Source organism: Heterodontus francisci, chromosome 43, assembly GCF_036365525.1.
Source record: "Heterodontus francisci isolate sHetFra1 chromosome 43, sHetFra1.hap1, whole genome shotgun sequence".
In the NCBI taxonomy this organism is placed as follows: Eukaryota; Metazoa; Chordata; class Chondrichthyes; order Heterodontiformes; family Heterodontidae; genus Heterodontus; species Heterodontus francisci.
In genome coordinates, this window is record NC_090413.1 from 17,279,108 (window position 1) to 17,306,521 (window position 27,414).

The 27,414-nt window shown below is 43.3% G+C and overlaps 1 protein-coding gene across 6 annotated transcripts in view; it reads right to left on the minus strand.

The window, feature by feature from the left end:
- The window catches only part of LOC137355617 (adhesion G protein-coupled receptor E3-like), a 71,231-nt gene that overhangs the window by 42,788 nt on the left and 1,029 nt on the right, over positions 1-27,414 (minus strand). For 4 of the 6 annotated variants that reach the window (XM_068020959.1, XM_068020960.1, XM_068020963.1 and 1 more), the window contains exons 1-4: positions 20,971-21,153; positions 20,074-20,142; positions 6,252-6,296; positions 869-1,198 (exon numbers count right to left, since the gene is read on the minus strand). In XM_068020959.1, the coding sequence (XP_067877060.1) occupies positions 869-1,198; positions 6,252-6,296; positions 20,074-20,104 (406 nt within the window). In that variant the 5' untranslated portion in view covers positions 20,105-20,142; positions 20,971-21,153. Of the gene's footprint in view, positions 1-868; positions 1,199-6,251; positions 6,297-20,073; positions 20,143-20,970; positions 21,155-27,414 lie in introns of those variants that run through there. The other 2 variants (XM_068020962.1, XM_068020958.1) reach the window with 2 other exon arrangements.

Consider the following 27,414-nt stretch of genomic DNA (forward strand, 5'->3'; position numbering starts at 1 on the left):
GCAGTCACTTTCAACAATCTTACAAAATATACTGAAAATTATCACAGCAAAAAATTTAGACGGATGGTAATATTGATTCTCAGTGTCCCACCCCGTTGTATTTCTTGTTTTGTCCTTGATCAAGTCTGGTTCTTCTTATTTAATATTCTACTTGGTGCTAGGAATGCAACACTTCCCCATTTCAGGCACAAATGAAGCCTTCTCAGGTCAGGTCGGATGCAAAGCAAACCTGCCTCTAATCTTTAACAAAGTAGCAAGGCCTCATCAAGGTAAATTTTTCAACTTCCCAAGCCAGCTGTCCCCATGGTCTGCCTGAATGGCAATTCCAACTGAATGAAAAACCAAGAGGAGGTTTGCCCCTCTGACCACCACTGAGACAGCCCATCATTGTGTGTCACCCCATTCCACAGCCAATAGAGAGAACCAAATAAGTTTACAGCACAGAAAGAGGCCATTTAGCCCATCATGCCAGTGATAGCTCTTTGAAAGAGCTATCCAATTAGTCCCAATCCCCTGCTCTTTGCCGCGCACCCCGCCTCCCACCCCCACCAGCCTTGTAATATTTTCCAAAACAAGTATTTATCCAATTCTCTTTCGAAAAGTACTATTGAGTCTCCCTCCATCACCCTTCCAGATCATAACAACTCACTGCTTAAAACAAATTCCCCTCTTCTCACCTCTGCCTCTTTTGCTAATTGTCTAAATTCTGCGTCCCCTGGTTACAGACCCTCCTGAGTGTGGAAACAATTTCTCCTTATTTACTCTGCCAAAAACTCTTCAGACATTCTGTACGATTCAGCAGTGAATCCTGAAATATACTGCAGGAAGACAATTTTGTATTATTATCAGATAAATTGCATTAACTCACCAGCTGTAACACTGAGGGTAATTACTGTTTTCTGGTCATTTAAAAGACCAGGAATCTCTACACGGCAGCAGTACAGACCCTCGTCGCCCAAGTTCAAACTGTGTATGGTCAGAGACAAGTTACCTCGCGCTATGTCCCCGTACAATTTATATTTTGATTCAAAATTGTAAAAGATATTTTTCCCATCAGTTGTAAGCAATGCCTCTCCACAATAAAACACAGTGCACTGCCCTCGGTTCCAGCACATGTGAAGTAAACCATGCTGGTCAACGTCGTAGACGCAGGGCAGGGTGACCGAGGATTTCAACTTTCCATTGATGTGTAACTCCTCTGCAAAAAGTGAATAGAAATTACATTCAGAGCACAGAATATGGGAGGAGGATGTATTATCAAAGCACAGTGACAAATGAATCAAAACCGAGTGGCACTTTTAAGACAGGTAACTGCAGATTTAACCTAAACATATTGTGTTGTCAGCTGTCCCTGATTGGTATGAAGCAGTGCGGCTCATAGGAACATAGAAACAAGAGAGGACCATCTATCCCCACAAGCCTGTTCCACCATTCAATGAGATCATGGTGGATCTTCAAACTAACTCCAATTACCCGCTTTTGCCCCATATCTCTCAATACCTTTGGTGAACAAAAAGGCTATCAATCTCAGATTTAAAACTAACAATTGATCTCTCATCAATTACCATTTCCAAAAGAGACATCCAAACTTCTACACCCTTTGCGTGAAAGAGTGTTTCCTAATTTTACTCCTGGCTCTAATTTTTAGACTATGCTCCCTAGTCTGAGGCACCCCAACCAGCAGAAATAGTTTCTCGCTATCTACATTGCCTGTTAAATCACCCCTTAACCTTCTAAATTGCAGGGAATACAACCCTAATTTGTTTAATCTCTCCTCATAGCTTACCTTGGAGTCCAGGTATCATACTGGTAACTCTACACCACACTCCTTCTTAGGCCTATATATCCTTCCTAAGCCGTGGTGCCCAGAACTGCTCACTGTAACTCCAGGTGTGGTCTAAACAGGGCTTTGTATAACTGAAGCATTACTTCTACCCCCTTGTATTCTAGTCCTCTGGATATAAATGCCCACATTCCATTAGCCTTTTTGATTATTTTCCGTACTTGTTCATAACATTTTCATGATTTATGTACCTGGAACCCCAAGTGTTTCTGAACCTCCGCTTTTTCTAGCTTTTCACCATTTAGAAAGTACTCTGTTCTATCATTTTTGGCATGTGGATAACCTTACATTTGCTGGCATTGAAATCCATTTGCCATAGCTTTACCCATTCACTTAGTCTATCAATATCTCTGTAATTTTATGCTTCCATCTACACGGTTTACAATGCCACCTATCTTTGTGATGGCAGCAAATTTGGATATGTGGCTTTCTATCCCATCATATAAGATGTTAATGAATATGGTGAATAGTTAAGGCCCCCAACAGATCGGATCCTTGTGGGGCACCGCTCTCACATCCTGCCAATTAGAATACCCACCCATTATCCCTACTCTCTGTCCCTTCTCCACTCAGCTTTAGCTCACAGTCTCTTATGAGGGTCTTTATCAAGTGCCTGCTGGAAATCCATATAAATAACATCCATTGACATTCCCCTGTCCACTACTTTCATCATCTCTTCAAAAAGAGGGTAAATCAGTTGATGTAGTCTACATGGACTTCAGTAAGGCTTTTGATAAGGTCCTGTATGGGAGATTGGTTAAGAAGGTAAGAGCCCATGGGATCCAGGGCAATTTGGATCCAAAATTGGCTTAGTGGCAGGAGGCAGAGGGTAATGGTCGAGGAATGTTTTTGCGAGTAGAAGCCTGTGACCAGTGGTGTACCATAGGGATCTGTGCTGGGACCCTTGCTGTTTGTAGTGTATATTAATGATTTAGATGTGAGTACAGGAGGTATGATCAGTAAGTTCGCAGATGACATGAAAGTTGGTGGTGTCATAAATAGTGAGGAGGAAAGCCTTAGATTACAGGACGATATCGATGGGCTGGTAAGATGGGCGGAGCTGTGGCAAATGGAATTTAATCTTGAGAAGTGTGAGGTGATGCATTTTGGGAGGACTAACAAGGCGAGGGAATATACAATGGATGGTAGGACCCTAGGAAGTACAGAGGGTCAGAGGGACCTTGGGGTGCTGAAGGCAGCAGCACAGGTAGATAAGGTGGTTAGGAAGGCATATGGGATACTTGCCTTTATTAGCCAAGGCATAGAATATAAGAGCAGGGAGGTTATGATGGAGCTGTATAAAATGCTAGTTAGGCCACAGCTGGGTACCACACTGTAGGAAGGATGTGATTGCATTGGAGAGGGTGCAGAGGAGATTCACCAGGATGTTGCCTGGGCTGGAGCATTTCAGCTATGAAGAGAGGCTGAAAAGGCTAGGGTTGTTTTCCTTAGAGCAGAGAAGTCTGAGGGGAGATATGATTGAGGTAAACAAAATTATGAGGGGCATTGATAGATTAGATAGGAAGAAACTTTATCTCTTAGCGGAGGGGTCAATAACTAGGGAGCATAGATTTAAGGTAAGGAGCAGGAGGTTTAGAGGGGATTTGAGGAAAAGACTTTTCACCCAGAGGGTGGTTGGAATCTGGAACACACCTGCCTGAAGAGGTTGTAGAGGCAGGAACCCTCACAACATTTAAGAAGTATTTAGATTAGCACTTGAAACGTCATAGCATACAAGGCTACGGGCCAAGTGCTGGAAAATGGGACTAGAATAGTTAGGTGCTTGATGGCTGTCATAGACACGATGGGCCAAAGGGCCTGTTTCTGTGCTGTATAACTCTATGTCTCTATGACCCTGTCAATCAAGCCTGGAGACTGCACTGCTGTAAATGACTGGGATTAATTATACACACATAATTTATATGTAATTATCCTCCACACCCTGCTTTTATCAGGATATGTTTGCTGTAGTGCATAGAGACTCTTAAATAGATCCTGTAGACTGTTTGCTGTAGCATGTTGTTTAAACAGACTCCATTTGCTGAGTAAGTGGTATTGTTTACTGTATAATAGCCTATGTGCTATGAGTCCTGCTGTAAGTCCCACCCTGCCTCAAGCCAATTGGCTGATACAGTTGTGTCAATAGACACTCTGATGAAGGCAGTGTGACCCTCTCAGAGAGGCTACTTCTCACCTGTTGGCCCTGGCTCAGTGAGTTGTATTGCATACAGTTTTGGGCTCCTTATTTAAGGATGGATATACTAGAATTGGAGGCATTTAGGGAAGGTTTGCTAGGTTGATTCCTGAGATGAAGGAGTTGTCTCACGAATAAAGGTTGAGCAGGTTGGAGTTTAGAAGAATTAGAAGTGATCTAATGGAAACATAAGATTCTGACGGGGGCTTGACAGGGTAGATACTGAGAGGATGTTTCCCCGCGTGGGGGAATCTAGAACTAGGGGGCAGGGTTTCAAAATAAGAGCCCGCCATTTAAGATGGAGATGAGGAGGAATTTCTTCTCTCAGAGGGTCCTTAATCTTTGGAATTCTCTACCACAGAGAGTAGTGGAGGCTGGGTCATTGAATATATTCAAGACTGAGCTAGACAGATTTTTGATCTTCAAAGGAGTTAAGGGTTATGGGGGGGCAGGTGGGAAAATGGAGTTAAGACCACAATCAGATCAGTCACAGTCTTATTGAGTGCTGGACTAGGTTCGAGGGGCCAAATGGCCTACTCTTGCTCCTCATGTTCTCAGCTCCAACCTTGTCTCAAAGGGTGAATTGACTCTCTGGGCAGTTTATAAACAAAATTTATTTTCATGTTTTGAGAGCGCAGAAAATTTTTTATTATGCTGTTGAAACATTTGCAGAGTGGTGGGATGAAGTTGGTCTAAGCCAGCGGACTGGGAGCAGATCAGCTGCCGATTTTTCACACCACGCGATGGTCTTTCCACTGAAGTTCACAGAATGATAGTTCAGACTATTTTTGGTGACTCATTTCCTAGTCTCTGTCGCTTTTACTTGGTTTGTAATTAAAAATCACGGCAATATTTTTGAAATCAATGGAAAATAAAAACGGCAGTGGTGACAAATCGCTGCCCATTTGCTACCAGCCCATTTTGCACTGCTGGCGTTCAGCCCCTTTGAATTTACCAGGTACATGCAGAGCTTTGTGCATTATTTGTAAGCCCATGCGCATGCACACATCTCCAGATACCCACAGTATGGCTCTCACTGGACTCTATGCAGGCTGTAAATCTCACTCCTCTGGATAATGGTCTCAAGTCACAAAGAAAGGGAGGATTTGCATTTCATGACCTCCAGACATTCCAATACTGTCAAAGCCAATTAAGTACTTTTGAAGTGCATGTCACAGTTGTAATGTAGAGAACATGGTGGCCAATTTATGCACAGCAAGCTCCCACATCTGTGCTATGATAACAACCAGATAATCTATTTCAGTGATTTTGGTTGAGGGAAAAATATTGGACCTTGGGGAGATCTCCCCAGCTCTTCCAAGTGTGCCATGGAATCTCTCTGACAAGGTAGATAGGACCTTGGTTTAATGTCTCATCTAAAGGACAGCATCACTGGCATTGCAGCATTCCCTCAGTGCTGCACTGAAGTGTCAGCCAAGATTATATGCTCACGTATTTTAAGTGGTACTTGAGCCCGTGGACTTCAGGACTCAGAAGTGAGAGTGTTATCACTGAGTCAACAACAATACTGCAGCATACCTCAGACAGAAAAGGAAGAACAGTCTACTGATCTGTTTCATTGTGGTAAATGTTAGAAATGTAGAAAACTATACTCTTGTAAATGTGATTGATCATAGTTTTGCAATAGAATTGCAGTTTAAAAGTTGGTAAAAATTTAAGGTCATTTGGCATGATCATAAAATCATAGAAACTTGTCAGCACAGAAGGAGGCCATTTGGGAAAAGAACCAAAGACGATATAAAGAAAAACATTTCATGCAGTGAGTGTTTACAATTTGGAATATATTGCCTGGGAATGCGGTGGCGGTAGATTCAGTCACGGTTTACATAAGGGAATTGATTAAGCATCCGAAGGGGAATAAATTGCGGGGCTACGGGGTAAGGGTGGAGGAGTGGGATTAGCTAAATTGCTCTTGCAGTGAGCCAGCATGGACACAATGGGCTGAATTACCTCCTTCTGAGCTGTAACCATTCTAGGATTCATTGATTCTAAATTAGCCTGGATTTTCTCTCACTCTTAACTGTAAATCTCGCATATAATATTTCTGCAATATTGGCTACAAAGAAGCACCGTCAGTACAGATTGGCACAATTCAGTATCATAAATTACCACTTTCATACACTTCAGACTTTTTAGTCTCATTTCGCAGCATTGGAAGGCTGAGTACAATTGCAGTATGGACTTTGAACTTACCAGATTGATGAATGTTTTGATTCCAAATGACCCACTGAAAAACAGCTAGAAAAAATAAGATTGTGATTCTTAGATTATATCTGAACAGCTTTTTTGGAAATACATTAAAATTTGTTTTATATTAGAGTTAACAAGGAAAACCAACCAGAAAACTGGCAGGTAACAAATCAACTTTTTCTGTGGAAAGTGCCCCACACACTCATACTCACACACCCACATACACATGCACAAACAAATGCGCATCTGTGTTGTCACAAAAATGTGCTCAGTTGAAGGATGGTTTTTTTAATCCATCAGCTGGAAACCTGGATATTAAACTGGTGGAGATGAACCATTCAAACCTTGCAAGCTTCAAACTCTGTCTGCTGACTGTGCTTACTTACTTAAGCCTGACAGGGGAGCTATTGACAGTAGAGAACCTTCCAAAACGAACAGACAGAGACCTCCTTCAGCTACACAGTTTAGAGAACTTTCCAGAAAGAACGAACAGACATCTCTCTCGAAGGAATTCAGTCACACTGCTATCTCCCGGAGAACCACTGAATCAACATCCATACCTTCAAATCAGAATTCAGCTTGAAGCCAGCTGAGTCACCAACCTCCACAGACCATATACCCCTTTAATTCTCTGGACTCTAATTCGACCGATCTATCCTTCTCCATTCTGTACCCTGTGTGTGTGTGTCTGTGTGTGAAAGTTGGAACATATTTTATTATTTTTACTTCGATCAACTAAGTACAACAAGGTTAACCTTTCTTTGCGAAACCTGTCCAGTTGGCTTTTTTTATGATCACGGCATGTAAACAAGTAAACACTCACTGAATTGGGCAGTATATCCACTTAAAAAAAGAAATAACTCTGTTGTGGTCAAACAAGGAGGGAAAAGTGGGAAGCCCCTCAACCCCTCCTCACCTGCTCATAATAATGTACACACACTCACACTCACACACCCGCACACATACACTCACACACACTCTCATGTGCGCACACACATTCACACACTCTCATGTGCACACACACTCACACACAATCTCACACCATCTCATATACACACACACATGTTCACGTACTCACCTACACACTCACTCATACACATACTCCAACTCATTCACGCACACACTCAGTCATACACAACTCACACTCACACACACTCTCACATGAGCACACACATACTCACACACACATTCACACACATTCTCACACCATCTCATATACACACACACATGTTCACGTATTCACTGACACACTCACTCTCTCACACACACATACACAGACTCCCACTCACTCATGCACACACTCAGTCATACACAACTCACACTCACACACACTCTTACACGAGCACACACATTCTCACACACATTCTCACTCTCTCGCATACATACACACATATTCACATATACACACACACACACATGCTCACACACACACGCCTGCTCACACACACACATAGACTCTCACACCCATATACACTGATACACACATAGACTTACACACAGTCACATGTGCCTAAACATGGGAACTTCATTCGGAAACTTTCCAAAAGAACAAATGTATTACACAAGCCTGACTGATTATCCTAAGAGAGATTTGTCTATCACACTGTCTTTGATCATTTTAATGGGCAGAATTGAGCAAAATAGTTACTAGTGGTGTACCGCAAGGATCTGTTTTGGGGCCACTGCTGTTTGTCATTTTTATAAATGACCTGGAAGAGGGTGTAGAAGGGTGGGTTAGTAAATTTGCAGATGACACTAAGGTCGGTGGAGTTGTGGATAGTGCCGAAGGATGTTGTCGGGTACAGAGAGACATAGATAGGCTGCAGAGCTGGGCTGAGAGATGGCAAATGGAGTTTAATGCGGAAAAGTGTGAGGTGATTCACTTTGGAAGGAGTAACAGGAATGCAGAGTACTGGGCTAATGGGAGGATTCTTGGTACTGTAGATGAACAGAGAGATCTTGGTGTCCAGGTGCATAAATCCCTGAAGGTTGCTAACCAGGTTAATAGGGCTGTTAAGAAGGCATATGGTGTGTTAGCTTTTATTAGTAGGGGGGTCGAGTTTCGGAGCCACGAGGTCATGCTGCAGCTGTACAAAACTCTGGTGAGACCGCACCTGGAGTATTGCGTGCAGTTCTGGTCACCGCATTATAGGAAGGATGTGGAAGCTATGGAAAGGGTGCAGAGGAGATTTACTAGGATGTTGCCTGGTATGGAGGGAAGGTCTTACGAGGAAAGGCTGAGGGACTTGAGGTTGTTTTCGTTGGAGAGAAGGAGGAGGAGAGGTGACTTAATAGAGACATATAAGATAATCAGAGGGTTAGATAGGGTGGATAGTGAGTGTCTTTTTCCTCGGATGGTGATGGCAAACACGAGGGGACATAGCTTCAAGTTGAGGGGTGATAGATATCGGACAGATGTGAGAGGTAGTTTCTTTACTCAGAGAGTAGTAAGGGCGTGGAACGCCCTGCCTGCAGCAGTAGTAGATTCGCCAACTTTAAGGGCATTTAAGTGGACATTGGATAGACACATGGATGAAAATGGAATAGAGTAGGTCAGATGGTTTCACAGGTCGGCGCAACATCGAGGGCCGAAGGGCCTGTACTGCGCTGTAATGTTCTAAAAAATTCTAAAATAGTTTCCATGTTTTTTTGAAGTTCTGAGGCTGACAAAACTCCTAATAGCATAGGCACCTTTCCAGCCTAAGGATAAACAAGAGGAATCTTTTATCCACACAGGAAGAAGGCATTAGTTCCTTTGCATATGCAAATAAGAGACCTAATGAATACCTGAGGTTCTCTCTCGAAGATGGGTTTCCCCTGAGGCGGATGATGTCGTTGTACTGAGGGAAACCAAGAGTAGGAGTTGTCTAAGGTGAATGTGGAACTAGGAGTGCTCCTGATGACCCTTCAGTGAAGGAGCCAATCACCACTCTCGACCCCCCCACCCCCAGCTTCCACGTGCTGAACTGACCTCCAATTCTGACTCCCGGGCCCGTGCCCAATCTTGGCCTCCTCTTTGTCGATTGGCTGTTGCGCTTTGCTAGCTCCATATGATGTCCAAGACAAAATATCAAGCCGTGGGGAATGAACCCTATGCCAACCCATCCCACATGTTCCAAAGATAAGCATGTCCGAATTTCTAGACCATAATCTTTACGGAGCCCATATTTACCAAAGTGTGATCTGTTATGGACAGGTGGGAAGTGTGTGGGTGACTTTCACTTTTCACCTCTCAACTGACCACAGATGATGTTTTTAACAAGTATTTTAGTCCCTGAGTGTTTTAAGGATCAAATAAATAGACAAACAGGTTTTCTCCTAGGTTAAAAAAGAAAGATAAATATTTATTTTACCCAACAACTGAAAAATGTTCATGGCCTCATCCAGTCATGCATTCACATATGCACACACACACACACAGAAGAAAATATAGAGTAGAGTAGTAGCATGCAGTTAGAGTCAAATTGTGGTAAAAGAATTCATTGTTTTAAGAAAACTTCGTGAAGCTTTTCAGGAGGAAATCTGTCAATGGTGCAGGCCTAAATATTCTTTATCTTGAAAAGGATGAAGTGTTGCAGGCTCCTTGTGGTTAAGCCTCATCCAAAGTCGATGGTGGAAATCCTGGTTCACTCTTGCAGATGGAAAGTTCCAAAGTCACTTTTCAATTTCTCTGCTGCAGTGGTTAAAATAAATTATCAGCCGGGCTCCTGCTGAGCTGAAACTATCTCACAGCTGTTCTGGCTCAAAATGAACTTCTCTGGCTGCTCTACCTCTCTCTCTCCAGAGAGATACCTTATAAGGTAGAAACTTGTCAGGTGACTAAGGGATCTCTTACCTGGGCTGATTCATACAATGTTCCAGGATATGGAAAACATTTATTACATGATGCTGAATGTGGTCCATTCTGATAAATCAGTCTTACTTCACATCTATTATTTTGGCCTTGGCTTCGGAGTCAGTCTGTCTGCGAAAGTCTTTCTTAGCTCCATTCCTGCAGAAATTAGTTATTAGCATGGAATGGGGTATTTTCCATTTCAATGTGTTTTCCCCAAAGCTAATTCAGACATGTATAATGGGTATCATCTTCAACAGACAAAGATGTCTATTAAACAGTACAGGATGGGTACTCCACTACTCCATTTTACCTGTAACACAAATGTGTCCATTTTCTTGTAGTTCAGTTCAGTAGTTGACTTTTATTGCATAATTTCTCCAGTTCATTTTATATTTCATCACTGTTCAATTTGTGAGTGTGACAGATAGCTCGGGACAATTTCTTCCCAACTCAAAGGTAAGCATGGAAAAAGTGACTGCACCCAGCTCAAGCCAACATAGTAATGTATATTACTGAACAGCTGGTGGAACTGATGGGCCAGCAATGAGTCACACAGAAAGATTTCCTCTGTGTGCCAACTGTCGCAAAAGGCGTTCAAGCAGAAAGAAGGAACACAAGAACACAAGAAATAGGAGCAGAAGTAGACCATATGGCCCATCAAGCCTGCTCTGCCATTCGATATGATCATGGCTGATCTTGGGCTTCAATTCCACTTTCCTGCCCACTCCTCATATCCCTTGATTCCCAGCAATATATGTATTCAACGACGGAGCATCCACAACCCTCTGAAGTAGAGAATTCCAAAGATTCACAACCCTTTGAGTGTAGTAATTTCTCCTCATCTCAGTCCTGAATGATTGACCCCTTATCCTGAGACTGTGCCCTGCATTCTAGTTTCCCCGACCAGCGGAAACAATCTCTCAGCTTCTACCCTGTCAAGCCCTTTCAAAATCTTGTATGTCTCAATTAGATCACCTCTCATTTTTCTAAACTCCAGAGAATATAGGCCCAATTTACTCAGCCTCTCATCGTAGGACAACCCCCTCATCCCAGGGGCCAATTTAGTAAATCTTCGCTGCATTGCCTCCTGTGCAAGTATATCCTTTCTTAAATGTGGAGACCAAAACTGCACACAGTATTCCAGGTGCGGTCTCACCAAAGTCCTGGTACAATTTTAGTAAGACTTCTTTATTCCTGTACTCCAATCCCCTTTCTCACAAGCTGTTTTCGAACAAAGCACACCATGGATCAGATTGTAAAGGTCAATGGGCTATTCTTGTACTGCATCCCAGTGAAAGTATCACATTCTGAGAGCAAATATTACAGAGACTCAGGTTGTCGGGGTTGTTCTCCATAGAGAAGAGAAGGTTAAGAGGAGATTTAATAGAGACGTTCAAAATTATGAAGGGTCCTGATAGAGTAACTAAAGAGAAATTGCTTCCCAGGGCAGGACCGCCAGTAACCAAAGGACACAGATTTAAGATAATTGGCAAAAGAACCAGAAGGGACGTGAGGAGAATTTTTTTTTTACACAGCAAGTTGGAATGTGTTGTCCGAAAGGGCAGTGGAAGGAGATTCAATTGTAAATTTCAAAAGAAGATTGGTTATAAACCTTGTCATAAGAGATTTTTTTAATTTAAAAAAACTGAGAGGTCCGTGTGCCTTTAAGACCTGTTGCTATTTTCCTGTAAACAGTGACTGCAGAGACTTGTGGTATTTGAAGTCTAGGCTGCAGGGCAATTTGTATCCAAGCAATGTGATGATTTTACGATTGTCTTGTGACTCTTATTTATTAAAAAAAAAAAGGGGTTCAGTTTCATTTTGGTCAGTGAGAAGAAACCAGGGGAGCTGTGAGCAGCTCAAAGAGTTATTGCTGGAAACTGGTCAGGAATACAGCCCTGAGAAAATTCTTTCTCTTGAAAAATAATTCCTGTATCAAGTAAAAGTCTAATCTCTTCATGAAGTCAGAAGAACTCTGAAGGAGTTGCAAAAATCTGATGTATGGGAGCTAAATTACTTGTTTCTGTTTATGCCTGAGGAGACCCAGAGAAAAGAGGAATTGCTGCACTCTATGGAGTAACTCTGCTTTGGAGAAAGAAAGCCTGTGTTTTGGGTGGGGCAGGTTGCTGTTGCTTCCATTCAAGAATTCCTGTCTGAAGAGTGAGTTCTGTAATTGCTGTGCTCTGTGGAGAAGGCTCCTTTGCTAAGAGTAAGTCCGATTGACCTTTGTGTTTTTGCAAGTTCCTGAACTCTCAAGAAAGTTTCTACTGTTGGACTGCTACTTTAAAATTTAAATAGACCTGTTGCTACAACCTGTTGCTGAAAGATCTGTGTGATATCTGCTGTAGACAAATGACCTTGAATACCTAACCATCATAGACTGTTCATTAATTTCACCTGGAGAGACATCGAGTGGCATCTGACTATCCGACTCTGGGACACCTCACTGATCCAGGAAAATGCTATCAGAAGATACAACCCAGTTATTTTATTATCCCTAAGAAACTGTCATAAAATCAATAACCATTTTCCCCAGTTGGTAATTGTGTATGCATGAGGGTGAGGAAGATTAGGGAGTTAGAAAAGGTTTTAATGCATACAAATTCATCTTATTATCATTTAAGACTTGGTTTATTAATAAATAGTTTAATTTTGTTGTTTAAAGAAACCTGGTTTGGTGTATTTTATTCTGGGGATAAATAAAGTGATTAATTTGGCTATCTTTTTCTGGTAGGTGGGAAACTTTATGAATATGCTGTGTCCTGTGGAGTAGTGGGACTGAATTAACAGGGCATTACTCCCGCCTCGATCGGAACAACCTGAAGATAAAAAATCTGGAGGGCTATGGGGAAAGAGCAGGGGAGTGGGACTAATTGCCTAGCTCTTTCAAAGAGCCGGCACACTGCTGTATGATTCGATAAAGTGGAACGGTTCAAAGTGACAGATAGATTACCGATGTGTTGGAGGCATTCCCTATGTCTATGTTGTAGGTCTCTACTGTAAAATTATCAAAAGCCATGCTATTAATTCAATGTATTAGCTTATTGTAAAGGCCACGTGCATCATAATTTGCATTTGAGGACAGCTATTTCACAATTGTCAACCCAGTCATCGCCACACCTTTGAGTATTGTAAAAAAAATCACAAGCAAAGTCCAATAAACACTTGCACCATTTCCCTATTGGAAGCCGACAGTTACTCACTATTCCCTATGTTTTCTTTAATTGCTGTGAGGAGACAGCATGCAACTAGGGTCTCAGCTGAAAAGTGCACTGTAAGAAAAAAAGAATCTGCATTTATATAACACCTTTCCTGACCTCAGGATGTCTCAAAGTCCTTTACATTCAATGAAGTACTTTTGAAGTACTTCACCTGACTATGTCCCTGTCTCAACTCATCTGCTGTTGAAACCCTAATTCATGCCTTTGTTACCTCTAGGCTTGACTATTCCAAGGCACTCCTGGCTGGTCTCCCACATTCTTCTCTCTGTAAATTTGAGGTCATCCAAAACCCTGCTGTCCATGTCTTAACTCGCTCCAATTCCCATTGCCCAATCACCCCTGTGCTCGCTGAGCCTACATTGGCTTCTGGTCAAGCAATATCTTGATTTTAAAATTCTCATCCTTGTTTTCAAATCCCTCCATGGCCTCAACCATCCCTAGCTCTAATATTCTCAAGCCCGACAACCCTCCACGTAATGTGCTTGACTCTTAAGTGCCTTCTGAAATGGCCTAGCAAGCCACTCAGCTGCATCAAACTGCTACAAAGTCAATAAAGAATGAAACCAGACAGAAAGCCTGGCATCGGCCAAGGCACCGCAAACGACAACGGAAAACCTAGCCCTGTCGACCCTGCAAAGTCCCCCTTACTAACGTCTGGGGGCTTGTGCGAAAGTTGGGAGAGCTGTCCCACAGATTAGTCAAGCAACAGCCTGTCATAGTCATGCTCACGGAATAATACTTCACAGACAATGGCCCAGACACTGCCATCATCCTCCCCGGCTATGTCCTGTCCCACTGGCAGGACAGGCCCAGCAGAGGTGGCGGCACATTGGTATACAGTTGGGAGGGAGTTGCCCTGGGTGTCCTCAAAATCGACTCCGAACCCATGAGGTCTCATGGCATTAGGTCAAACATGGGCAAGGAAACCTCCTGCTGATTACCACCGACCGCACCCCCTCAGCTGATGAATCAGTACTCCTCTATGTTGAACACCACTTGGAGGAAGCACTGAGGGTGGCAAGGGTGCAGAATGTATTCTGGGTGGGGGACTTCAATGTCCATCACCAAAAGTGGCTCAGTAGCACCACTACTGACCGAGCTGGCAGAGTCCTAAAGAACATAGTTGCTAGACCGGGTCTGCGGCAGGTGGTGAGGGAACCAACAAGAGAGAAAAACATACTAGACCTCGTCCTCACCAATCTGCCTGTCGTAGATGCATCTGTCCATGACAGTATTGGTAGGAGTGACCACCTTCCTTGTGGTTCTTGTGGAGATGAGTCCTGTCTTCACATTGAGGATACCCTACATCGTGTTGTGTGGCACTACCACTGTGCTAAATGGGAGGGAGTGTACTCAACCACAATCTGTAACCTCGTGGCCGGGCATATCCCCCACTCTACCATTACCATGAGGCCGGGGGATCAAACATAGTTCAATGAAGAGTGCAGGAGGGCATGCCAGGTGCAGCACCAGGCATACCTCAAAATGAGGTGTCAACCTGGTGAAGTTACAATTCAGGACTTCTTGTGTGCTTAACAGTGGAGGCAGCATGCGATAAACTGAACTAAGCGATCCCATAACCAACGGATCAGATCTAAGCTCTGCAGTCCTGCCACATCCAGTCGTGAATGGTGGTGGACAATTAAACATCTAACTGGATGAGGTGGCTCCACAAATATCCTCATCCTCAATGATGGGACAGCACATCAGTGCAAAAGACAAGGCTGAAGCATTTGCAACAATATTCAGCCAGAAGTGCCGAGTGGATGATCCATCTTGGCCTCCTCCAGAATTTGATTCACTCCACGTGATATTAAGAAACAACTGAAGGCACTGGATACTGCAAAGGCCATGGTCCCTGACAATATTCCAGCAATAGTAATGAAGACCTATGCTCCAGAACTTGTCGCACCCCTAGCCAAGTTGTTCCAGTACAGCTACAACACTGGCATCTACCCTGCAATGTGGGAAATTGCCCAGGTATGTCCCGTACACAGAAAGCAGGACAAGTCCAACCCGGCCAACTACTGCCCCATCAGCCTACTCTCAATCATCAGTAAAGTGATGGAAGGTGTCATCGACAGTGCCATCAAGCGGCACTTGCTTAGCAATAACCTGCTCAGTGACACTCAGTTTGGGTTCTGCCAGGGCCACTCAGCTCCTGACCTCATTACAGCCTTGGTTCAAACATGGACAAAAGGGCTGAACTCAAGAGGTGAGGTGAGAGTGACTGCCCTTGACATCAAGGCAGCATTTGACCAAGTGTGGCATCAAGGAGCCCTAGCAAAACTGGAGTCAATGGGAATCTCTCCGCTAGTTGGAGTCATACCTAGCACAAAGGAACATGGTTGTGGTTGTTGGAGGTTAATTATCTCAGCTCCAGGACATCACTGCAGGAGTTTTTTTTTTGAGATATAGCACTGAAACAGGCCCTTCGGCCCACCGAGTCTGTGCCAACCAACAACCACCTATTTATACTAACCCTACAGTAATCCCATATTCCAAAACTCAGCTGTCACCCAGTCTGCGCTTGGTCTCCCCAATGTAGAGGAAACCACACTGTGAACAGCGAATACAGTATACTACATTGAAAGAAGTACAAGTAAATCGCTGCTTCACCTGAAAGGAGTGTTTGGGGCCTGGGATAGTGAGGAGAGAGGAGGTAAATGGGCAGGTAAAAATGATCGCTTTGCGGAACATCTCCGCTCAGTCCACAAGCAGGACCCTGAGCTTCCGGTTGCTTGCCATTTCAACACTCCCCCCTGCTCTCATGCTCACATCTCTGTCCTGGGATTGCTGCAGTGTTCCAGTGAACATCAATGCAAGCTCGAGGAATAGCATCTCATCTACCGATTAGGCACACTACAGCCTGCCGGACTTAACATTGAGTTCAATAATTTCAGAGCATGACAGCCCCCCATTTTACTTTCATTTTTAGATTTTTTCTTTTTTTTTACATTCTTTTTTACATTTTTTACAATTTTTTTTTGCATTTATTTCATTTCATCTTAGTTTGTTCAGTTTGCTTACCCACTGTTTTTTTCAGGTTTGCACTTGCTGCTGTTCAATATTCAGTGCATTAATACCTAATCTGTACTAATGCTTTGTCTTTCAACACACCATTAACATATTGTCTGCCTTTGCTCCGTGACCTTTTGGTCAGCTATGTGGCCTTGTCCAATCTACACCTTCTCCTTTGTTATCTCTTGCCCCACCCCCACCTCACTTGCTAATAACCTGTGACTTTTCTAATATTTGTCAGTTCCAAAGAAGGGTCACTGACCCGAAACATTAACTCTGCTTCTCTTTCCACAGATGCTGCCAGACCTGCTGAGTGGTTCCAGCATTTCTTGTTTTTATTTCAGATTTCCAGCATCCGCAGTATTTTGCTTTTATTTTAAAGGAATAAAAGATATGTCCGGGGAGGTGAAAATGAGAAAATCAAAATCGTCACCAACAGCTGCTCTCCAGGAGAAAATGGAGGCAGAGATTGTGAACTGAAGTTGTTGAACTTGATATTGTGTCCAAAAGGCTGTAAAGTGCCTCATCAAAAGATGACGTGTAGTTCCTCAATTTTACATTGAGCCTCATTGGAACAGTTGTACGAGACTGTGGACAGAGAGGTCAGGGTGGAAGTGGGGCAGAGAATTGAGATGACAGGCGACTGGAAGCTCGGGGTCCCGCTGAACTTTTTCTCACATTGTACAGTTTCTTCTTTGACTCCACTCACTTCCTCCAAATAAAAGATATTGCTCTGGGAACTGTATGTGTCCTAGCTCTGCCTGCCATTTTGTAGGATATTCTTTGTTCCAGTCCTACTCAGGCCCCCTCCCTCACCTCTTTTGGTACGGGCATTGATGACTGTATCAGTGCCGTCTCCTGCTCTTGCCCCAACTGGAAAATTTCATCCACTTTCCTGCAAATTTCCACCCTTCTCGCAGCTTCACATGGTTCATCTCAACACTTATAGATGAGCATTAACTGAAGGGTTTATCTAAAGACTCTTCTCTTCCCTTCCTCTGTTTCCGTTTCTGGGGATAGACAATCAATCAATATTCGCTACAAGCCCACTGACTCCAAAAGATACCTTGACTATATTTCCTCACACACAGTTTCCTGAAAGGCCTCCATTTTCCCAGTTTCCCTGTCTCCATCGCATTGGTTCTGCTGATGCCACCTTCCACACCAGTGCTTCCGATATGTCTTACTTTTTCCTCAACCAAGGATTCCCCTCCATCGTGGCTGACGGGGCCCTCAACCATGACCATTCTATTTCCTGCACTTCTGCTTTCACCCCTTCCCCTCCTTCCCAGAGCCATGATAGGCTTCCCCCTATCCTCACCTTCTACCCCACCAGCCTCTGTATTCAACGGATCATCCTCCACCATTCCCGCCACCTCCAGAGTGACGCCAACACCAAACACATCATCCCCTCCCCTCCCCTTTCAGCATTCCAAAGGGACTGTTCCCTTCGCAACCCCCGATTCACTCCTCAATCATTCCCAATACCCCCCTTCCCACGGTACCTTCCGATACAAGCACAGGAGATGCAACATGTCCTTTACTATCTCTTCTCACTATCCAAGGCACCAAAAACCCCATCCAAGTGAAACAGCAATTTACTTGTACTTCTTCCAATTTAGTATATTGTGTTCACTGCTCATGATACAGTCTCCCCTACATTGGAGAGACCAAACGGGGATTGGGTGACCGCTTTGCAGAATACCTCCATTCAGTCCACAAGTGTGACCCCACGCTTCTGGTTGCCTGCCATTCTTCCTCTCTGACCTCTCTGTCCTCGTCCTCCTACAGTGTTCCAATGAAGCTTAATATACGCTCAAGGAACAGCACCTCATCTTTCGTTTAGATACTTTACTACCTTCCGAACTTAACATTGAGTTCAACAATTTCAAATCATAACTATTGCCTCCATTTTTTTGGACAGCAGCTGTTGCTGATCATTCTGCTGTTGCCATTTACACCTCCTCTCAACCCATCTTTTATTTCTTCACTTGTCCCATTACCATCTCCTTTCGCCTCACCCCATCATCCCTTGTGACTTTTAATCTCTCCTGCCTTTCACCCTGTCATTGACCTTCCCTTTTGGTCTTTCCTCCCGTCCCCCTATCCCCTGGCTCTGAACTTGCTTAAAACCTGTTACATCTAAAACTTTTCTCAGTTCTGACGAAATGCCATCCACTTGAAACGTTAACTCTGCTTCGCTCTTCAGGAATGCTGCCACACCTGCTGAGTATTTCCAGCATTTTCTATTTTTATTTCAGATTTCCAGCATCCACAATATTTTGCTTTGCTTTTAAAATTCTCATCCTTGTTTTCAAATTCCTCCATGGCCTCACCCTTCCCTATCTCATAACCTGCTCCAGCCCTCCGAGATCTCTGCATGCATCCAGTTCTGGCCTCTTGCGCATCCCTGATTTTAATTGCTCCACAATTCCTGGTCATGCCTTCAGCTGCCTGGGTCCCAAACTCTGGAATTCCTTCACTAAACCTCTCCATCTGCCAGTAAAAACCCATCTGTCCTAATCTCCTTATATGGCTCGCTGTAAACTTTGTTTGATTACACTCCTGTGATGTGCCTTGGGGCGTTTTATTATGTTCAATGCAAGGTAATGTAGTTGCCTGCAGATTACCTGTTCCCTGAAATATGTGGATTTGTGGATTACTCCATTGCATCTATTGTCGAAGTGCATTCATCCCAGAAGGGATCAATTTGCACGCATTCTATCAACATCGGTTAATTGCCAGTGCACTGCCTTCAGATGACAGGTAGTTATTCTTGTCTGAGAAATATTATTGATTTAATCAGTACGTTACTGTCAATTACAATTGGACACACCACTAACTCAGATGGACATCCGCACACATGTGAACCTGCTTGAAAATAGTCAACATGGTCTGTATAACCTTGGATAGCTGTCTCCCAATTGCAGACCAGTATTAACTGAAAGGCTTATCTAAAGACCCACATACCCTCCATTGTGCCATGCCTTGTGACTGAATTGTTACACTGGCAGATTGGAGCTAATGGCTTAAATCATTGCACCTGATGGCAGTGTGCTCAGAATCAGAGTGAATGACACCACTGATTCCATATGGACTGCAGCGGTTCAAGAAGACAGCTCACCACCAACTTCTCAAAGGCAACTAGGGACGGGCAATAAATGTTGGCAACGCCTGCGACCCCCTTAGGCCGCGAATGAAGTAAAAGAAAAGATAAAGAGCTATAAATCCACTGTATTCCTGGTGCACTGTGACAGCAGTGTGCACCATCTACACAAAGTACTATAGCAAATCACCAATGCTCCTTAGACAGCACCTTCCAAACCTGTGACCTCTACCACCTAGAAAGACAAGGACAGCAGACACATGGGAACACCACCACCTGCAAGTTCCCCTCCAGGTCGCACACTATCCTGACTTGGAACTATATTGCCGTTCCTTCACTGTCGCTGGGTCAAAATCCTGGAACTCCCTCCCTAACAGCACAGTGATTGCAGCAATAAATTTTGACCTTGGCAATGCTGATATCACATGAAAGAATTTTTTTAAAAATACATGTGCTGGAAGTGCAAAACAGTGAATTCAAACTTTAATTCATGACAGGCTACAGTACTAGAGGACAAGGTTCTTGGGTCTTACCTTCCTATGTAGGTAAATGTATAAAATCAGTTTTAAAAGAGACAAACATCGTCGGGTACATAACTTATATATAGACTCGTACTTATGTAGGTAATCATACCAAACTCACCATGAAACACCAAACTATTTCTACTCTTCATCTTCCTTGTGTTCTTTGCACTCAAACAGCATCATCGATCTGTTGATATTTGAGAATAATTTCAGCACACGCACAATGTACAATTGTGATCGCAGTCATCTCTGCAACAATGTTAAAATGAATTGATTGTGGAAATTAGCCAACCCTTTGATTTCAGCTGTGGCTCTGCGGGTAGCACTCTCACCCTACATCAAAAAATTGTGGGTTCAAGTCCCACTCCAGTAACTTGTGTATTTAATCTCAGCTGGCACCCCAGCACAGTATAGAGGGAGGGGTGCACTTTTGGAAGTGCTGTGAGATGTTAAACTGAGGCCCTATCTGCTTGTTAAGGTGGGCATGAAAGATCCCAGGACAATATTTCAAAGAGAAGCCGGGGAGTTCTCACTGGTATCCTGGCCAATATTTATCCCTCAACCAATGCCTAAAATGGATGATCTGGTCATTATCACATTGCTGTTTATGGGAGTTTTCTGTGTGCAAATTGACTGCTGCATTTCCCACATTTTACAACAGTGCCGACACTTCAAAAAGTACTTCTCTGGCTGTAAAATCCTTTCAGATGTCCTGAGGTCGTGAGAGGTACTATAGAAATTCAAGTTCTTTGTTTCTTTAAGGCACGTTTGAAACCAAATATGTGAGGAAGCTATTGCTCACCTGGCGGTTTCACCCGATCGCTGACCTCTCAGTTCCATAGGTGGAATTTTAGCATTTAATCAGTTGAGCAAATTGAATATTTCAGCTCAGCTAATCTATAAAAACTATTCTTGCTCAATCTACGGGAACAATAATTGATCATGCATTACTTCATTGTGAATACAATTCTTTTGTGTGTGGGAGACAAAGAAACAATTAACAGCACCAACTTACAGTTTTGTAGATGAAATGAACTTCTAGGGACCAGGTAATGGGCATCAATCAATCTCACAGTCAATCCAATATCTTTTGATAAATGATTCCTTCTTGGTGCAGCCTATTCTTTATAAGATGGCAAAATGATGAGGACTCCTGTTAACCCATACAATGTCTTTCCTTGAATGCAATAATCTGATGGTCACACTGTTGCATTCAGGATGTAGCCAGAGATCTGTTCAACTCAGATAAGCTAAGCAGAAGTAGGCTATGATGATGGTTTATTTGATCTTGTGTGTTTTGCAAAAGGAAATGACATTGCTTTCTCCCCAGCTTTAACAAATGTTAATGAAGGACGTAGTGAGCAAATGTTAAATAAATGGGGTGCAGAATATACATAATAAAAGCAATTGACTTTTGTTCTAAACTTATATTGAGCATTTTATTCAATGACATTCCATTCTGAGTGTGTTTTTTTTTCTCTTTTTTTTTAGGGAGCTTTACTCTATGTCTAACCCCCCGTGTTGTACCTGCCCTGGGACTGTTTGATGGGACAGTGTAGAGGGAGCTTTACTCTATGTCTAACCCCCGTTTGTTTTTACATTTTATTTATTTTTATTGTGAATCTGTACTCCAAAATGCAAAGACTGCAGCTTAGAACTGGATGACTTGGCCCTTCCTCTTCTTGTCTCCTCCCAGCTCAAAGTGCTTGCAGCTCTTGATGGCCAGCATTCTGAGTGTGTTTATGTCGGTTCCCTTGACTTGCATTGAGGTAGCGTGGTCCACATTCTGATCATAACATTTGAAAATGACATTATAATGTTGACTGCATTCATAGGAACAGAATGAGCAGAAATTTCGTCCAGTTATATATTGGGAAGACAGAAGCCATCGTTTTCAGTCCCTGCTCCAAACTCCGTTCCCTAGCTACTGGCTCCATCCCTCTCCTTGGCAAAAGTCTGAGATTAAACCAGTCTATTTGCAACCTTGGTGTCATATTTAACCCAAAGATGAGCTTCCAACCTCATTTTCACACCATCACTAAGACCGCCTATTTCCACCTCCATAACATCTAACAACTTTGCCCCTGTCTCAGCTCATCTGCTGCTGAAACCCTCATTCATGCCTTTGTTACCTCTAGACTTGACTATTCCAATGCACTCTTGACTGGTCTCCAACATTCCATTCACCATAAACTTGAGGTCATCCAAAGCTCTGCTGCCCGTGTATTAACTCACACCAAGTCCCGTTCACCTGTCGCCCCTGTGCTCGCTGACCTATATTGGGTCCCTGTCAAGTAGCATTTTGATTTAAAATTCTCATCCTTGTTTTCAAATCCCTCCATGGCCTCGCTCCTCCCTATCTCCTAATCTCCTCCAGCCCACAACTTTCCATGATATCCATGCTCTTGTAATTCTGCCCTCTTGAGCATCCTCGATTTTAATTGCTTCACCATTGATGGCCACGCATTCAGTTGCCTGGGCCCTAAGTTCTGGAATAAATTCCCTAAATCTCGCCGCCTCTCTACTGCAATTCCCTTCTTTAAGACAGTCCTTAAAACCTAAGTCTTTGACCAAGGTTTTGGTCATCTGGTCATCATCTGATGCAGCTTGGTGTCACATTTTGTTTTCTATTGCTCCTGTGAAGTGCTTTGGAATTTTTTATTTATTTTTTTATTTTTAGAGATACAGCACTGAAACAGGCCCTTCGGCCCACCGAGTCTGTGCCGACCAACAACCACCCATTTATACTAACCCTACAGTAATCCCATATTCCCTATCACCTCCCTACACTAGGGGCAATTTACAACAGCCAATTTACCTATCACCTGCAAGTCTTTGGCTGTGGGAGGAAACCGGAGCACCCGGCAGAAAACCCACGCAGACACAGGGAGAACTTGCAAACTCCGCACAGGCAGTACCCAGAATCGAACCCAGAATGTTTTATTCTGTAAAAGGCACTACATTAAATATAAGTTTTTGTTGTTGTTTACAGCCAGTCTCAATTAGAATAGTGCCTGAATTGTGAATTCTGAACTGGTTTTAGCTCCAAGCAATTACCCCAATTCTACATTTATAAAGAAAAGCGGAAGAGATTTTCTCTCTCTCTCGTCTCTCTCCTACCGTCCAGTGTTACTTCAAGCCTGCTTCCCATTTCATCTTTTACATGAATTTAACTCCTTAGCTCCTTCTGTGGAGAAGTTCCGTAGTTTTTTTGTTTTACATGGAATATTGGGTGGAATCATGAGGATAATTCTCACAATCTCTTATAATTAAAACAGAGTTTGACTTATATAATTACCATAAACCTGAGACTCTGATTATAGGAGATAGTACATCCAAGTTGGATAGTGATACCACAAGATCAAAATCTGGGAAATTTGGGTCAGAATTTGATGCAGAATTAGTTTCATTTCACCTCTTTATTACTGCCATGACTTTAATATTGGACTGCAGATATTAATATGATAACTTTCATACTAACTGCAGATATTAATGCCTGAGCTTTAATACTGGACCAAAGAATTAGATCAGCACTTGTTTGTAAGGGTGATGGCATAAAATCCCTTGAGACTTCTCCAAAATTCTATATTTATACCACAAAGTTAACACATTGTTCACTCAACAACTGATGAGCGCTTGTCTTCATAGTATGGTTAAGTTTTCAAAACTGTGATCTTTAATACAGTGAAAAATGAACATTCGGAGGAAACATGTGCCCTCATACCAAATCTGCCCAGACACAAGCCTTGGTTATCATGAGAACAAGGAACCCAGGTCAAAGACCATTTTGAAAGCAGGGAGCAAGGTTGTACAGCTGAAGGACAATGGGTTTTGCTCTCCCAGATGCTCAGATTGTAAACAGGGAGCCAGGGGCTCTAACATGCAAATTCGAGTTCCAATTTTTAACACCTGGAAACAAAGGAAGGCATAGGTGGTTTTGCTATGGCCAGACTTATGGTCTCTGAGAAGTGTCAAAAGCAAACGTCTATTGACTTTTGAGCTTGATAAATTCGACAAGCTTTCCTAAATCTGGAGACTGAAAGGATGAAATGAAGACCAGCAGAGCAGTGCAACCTGAAGAGAGAGAAAGAGAGAGGCCAGAGGGCTGTTTCTGAGAAAACAGCTGCTCTCAGATCACCGATACAGCAAAAGGCTGCAACAATTTGAGCCTGATTCAAAGGCTTGAGATTTGCAGATAAGAAAAGACTAATGGGGTCACCAGAGATTGCGGAGGTCCAGTCGAATGTGCTGAGAAGAAGTGAGCAAAGACAATGTTGGCTTTGAGAAGGACACTGGGAGATTCAACCCATTGCAACTGGAAGGAGTTTGGGACTTTTTACTGCAAGGATACCTTTCTTGCTGAGAAGACTGTATAACGTAAAAATGTCGTGTGATGTTGTCAAGTGTGTTACTTAGTTAACGGGAAATATCTTTCTCTGTAACTTAACGTATTAGCTACTTATTAAGTACTGTTTTGTTAATGTTGATTTTTAGTTTAGTTGTTACAGTAAAAGTCTTAAAACGTGATATCTTGTTGTGTGATTCTTTAATTGGTCACTGGGAAGCTCATATCTCTTGTTTAAAGTAAACAGCTTATACAGAAGGGAACAAGAATGCAGCAATGATGCTGAATATTGGCCAGGATCACAAACTGCTACAGGTGAGAGTTGAATCAAATTTCACTCAACTTTCAGCTGCCACCTTTCACCCATGTTAGCTGCTGTTTACCCTCTGCCAATGCCTTGACTGTTTTTCAACTGCTAAACCCAATGTCTGATTGCTGAGATTGAGACTTCGCTGGTGCTGGACTGATTGTGGCTGCTTTCTAAACAGTTTGACTGCAGTCATGGGTGGTCCGATAGGGCTTGAGGAGCTAGTGATGGCATCAAGATAGGAGAAGAGGGAAGGGAGGAAGAGGAGAGCACTGCACAGGAGGCCATATGCAGCAAGCGCTTCTCCTACATGAATTTTTTGGTGGAGCAATGTGTGAGGTACCTCAACCTCACCAAGGTGACAGTCACCCAGCGACGTCACCCACTGCAGCAACAACTTGAGCACTGGCCCAGGGCATGATCAGCACTGCCTGTGGCTGTCAAAGTCATCGAGGGCCTTAGCTTTAATGCCATGGGCTCCTTCCAGGCTACAGCGGGTAACATCCTCAACATACCCCAGGTCGCAGCCCACTGATGTATCTGGGAAGCCACCAAGTCCCGGAGGAACATCTACATCTACTTCCACATGGATAGAGTGAGTCAGGACAAGAGAACATTTGGCTTCACATGGGAGGCATTCTCATGTTGCAAGGTACCATAAGCTACGCCCATATTGCCTTGCACGCTCCCCATCACCAACTGGGCACCATTGTCAATAGAAAGGGATTCCGCTCCCCCAATGCCCAGATAACTTACAACCACAGGTAGGTCATCAAGTGGGTCTGTGCCCACTTTAATGGCAACAGTCCTGATTCATTTATCACGTGCCCTTCACCTGTCACCCCTTATTCCAAAGGCGCCATCAGGCTACAGGCTGGTTACTGGGTGACGAGGGCTATCCCTATCAGAAATGGATCATGACTCCTGTCAGATACCCAGCTGCAGATCTGGCCTAATAATGAGAGTCATGCTGCCACCAGGAATGCCTTCAGGCAGTCAGTTGGCATCTTCGAGCAGTGCTTCTCCTGCCTGGACTATGTGAGAGGATTTTTATGATACTCCCCCGAACCTGTATCCAGATTTATGGCTGTTTGTTGCATGCTCCACATTCACCACTATTAGGGACCAGCCCTTGTTAACGTCTGGGCATCAACATGTGCAGCAGCAGGAGGGGCAACATCGAGCACCAATGCCCCAAGTTGCCAGAGCTCGTCCGTAAGCACGACACAAAAACCATCACTCCACTCCCCAATACACCAATAGCCCCACAATACGTATCACCACTTCCATCTTTCCTTCACAAGTCTCTCACTCCAAGTGGAACCACCAATTCTAAATCCATATCAGAAAACAATCAATCCGACAATTCAATTCCATCTATGTGTAACCAGCATAATTGCAATTCACGCTTGTGCAACCTTTTTGTGCCTGCTTACTCCAACACCACCACCTTTCACCCAATATAGGCACAACTGCATCATTCCAATGAGGTCCCAGCACCAATGAATGGGACAGGCACACGAATCACAAGCCCTGCCCTTGCCCATAAAATGGGTACGATCAAATTCCTAGAGCTTTATTCCAAATGCCACCCGAGCACTGAACTAACAAGAAACATAGGAACAAAAGAAGGCCATTGAGCCTGTTCCGCCTTTCAATAGGATCATGATCAATCTTTATCTTAACTCCATCTAGCTACCATGGTTCCATAATCCTTAATATCCTTGCCCAATAAAAACATATCAATGTCAGTATTGAAATGAATTGATTCCCCACCCAACCTCAACAGCTTTTTGAGAGAGAGAGTTCCAGATTTCCACTACCCTTTGTGTGAAGAAGTAATTCCTGGCATCACCACTAAACAGCCTGGCTCTCATTTAATGGTTATGCCCCCTTGTTCTGGACTGTCCAGCCAGCGGAAATAGTGCCTCCATATCTACCCTAGCAACTTCTTTAATCATCACAAACACGTCAATTAGATCACCCATTAATCTTCTATACTCAAGGGAATACAAGCCTTGAATGTGCAACTTGTCCTTATAATTTAACCCTTTTAGCCTTGGTATCATTCTTGTGAACTACACTGCACTCCCTCCTTCCTGAGGTGCCCAGAAGGGAACACAGTTCACTCGATGGTATCTAAGCAGAGCTCTGTACATCTGTAACAAGACTTCAACTCCTTTGTATTCCAGCCCTCTTGAGATAAAGACCAATATTCCAGCGGACTTTCAAAAAAAATGTGTCCCTGTTCACTACCGCTTTGAATGATTTCTGAACCTAAATCTCTCTGCTCCTCCACAGTTGACGGCCTCTCACCATTTAGAAAATAATCTATCTTTCTTCGGTCAAAAGTGCAGGATTTAATGTTTCCCCACATTGAAATCCATCCAAAGCACTGTTGCCCATGCACTTGGTCTATAAAACCACGGAAAAGTCCAGATTTAACACTAAAGAGGGAAAGCAGAAGTAAAGGCAAACTTTTTTTTTGGGTGTGTCGAGCCTCAGCCACTTCTTTGAAAGTGCTAGCTAATTAATCCCACTCATCAGTTTTTTCCTCTGTAGCCTTGCAATTTTTTCCTCTTCAGGTATTTATCAAATACCCTCTTAACAGTTACTATTGAAACTGCTTCCACTGCCCTTTCAGGCAGCGCATTCCAGATCACAACAACTCGCTGCGTAAAAAGAAATTCTCCTCATCTCCCCTCTGGCTCCTTTGGCAATTATCTTAAATCTGCATCTCCTGCCTACTAACCTTCCTGGAAACGGTATCTGCTTATTTACTCTATCAAAATCGTTCATAATTTTGA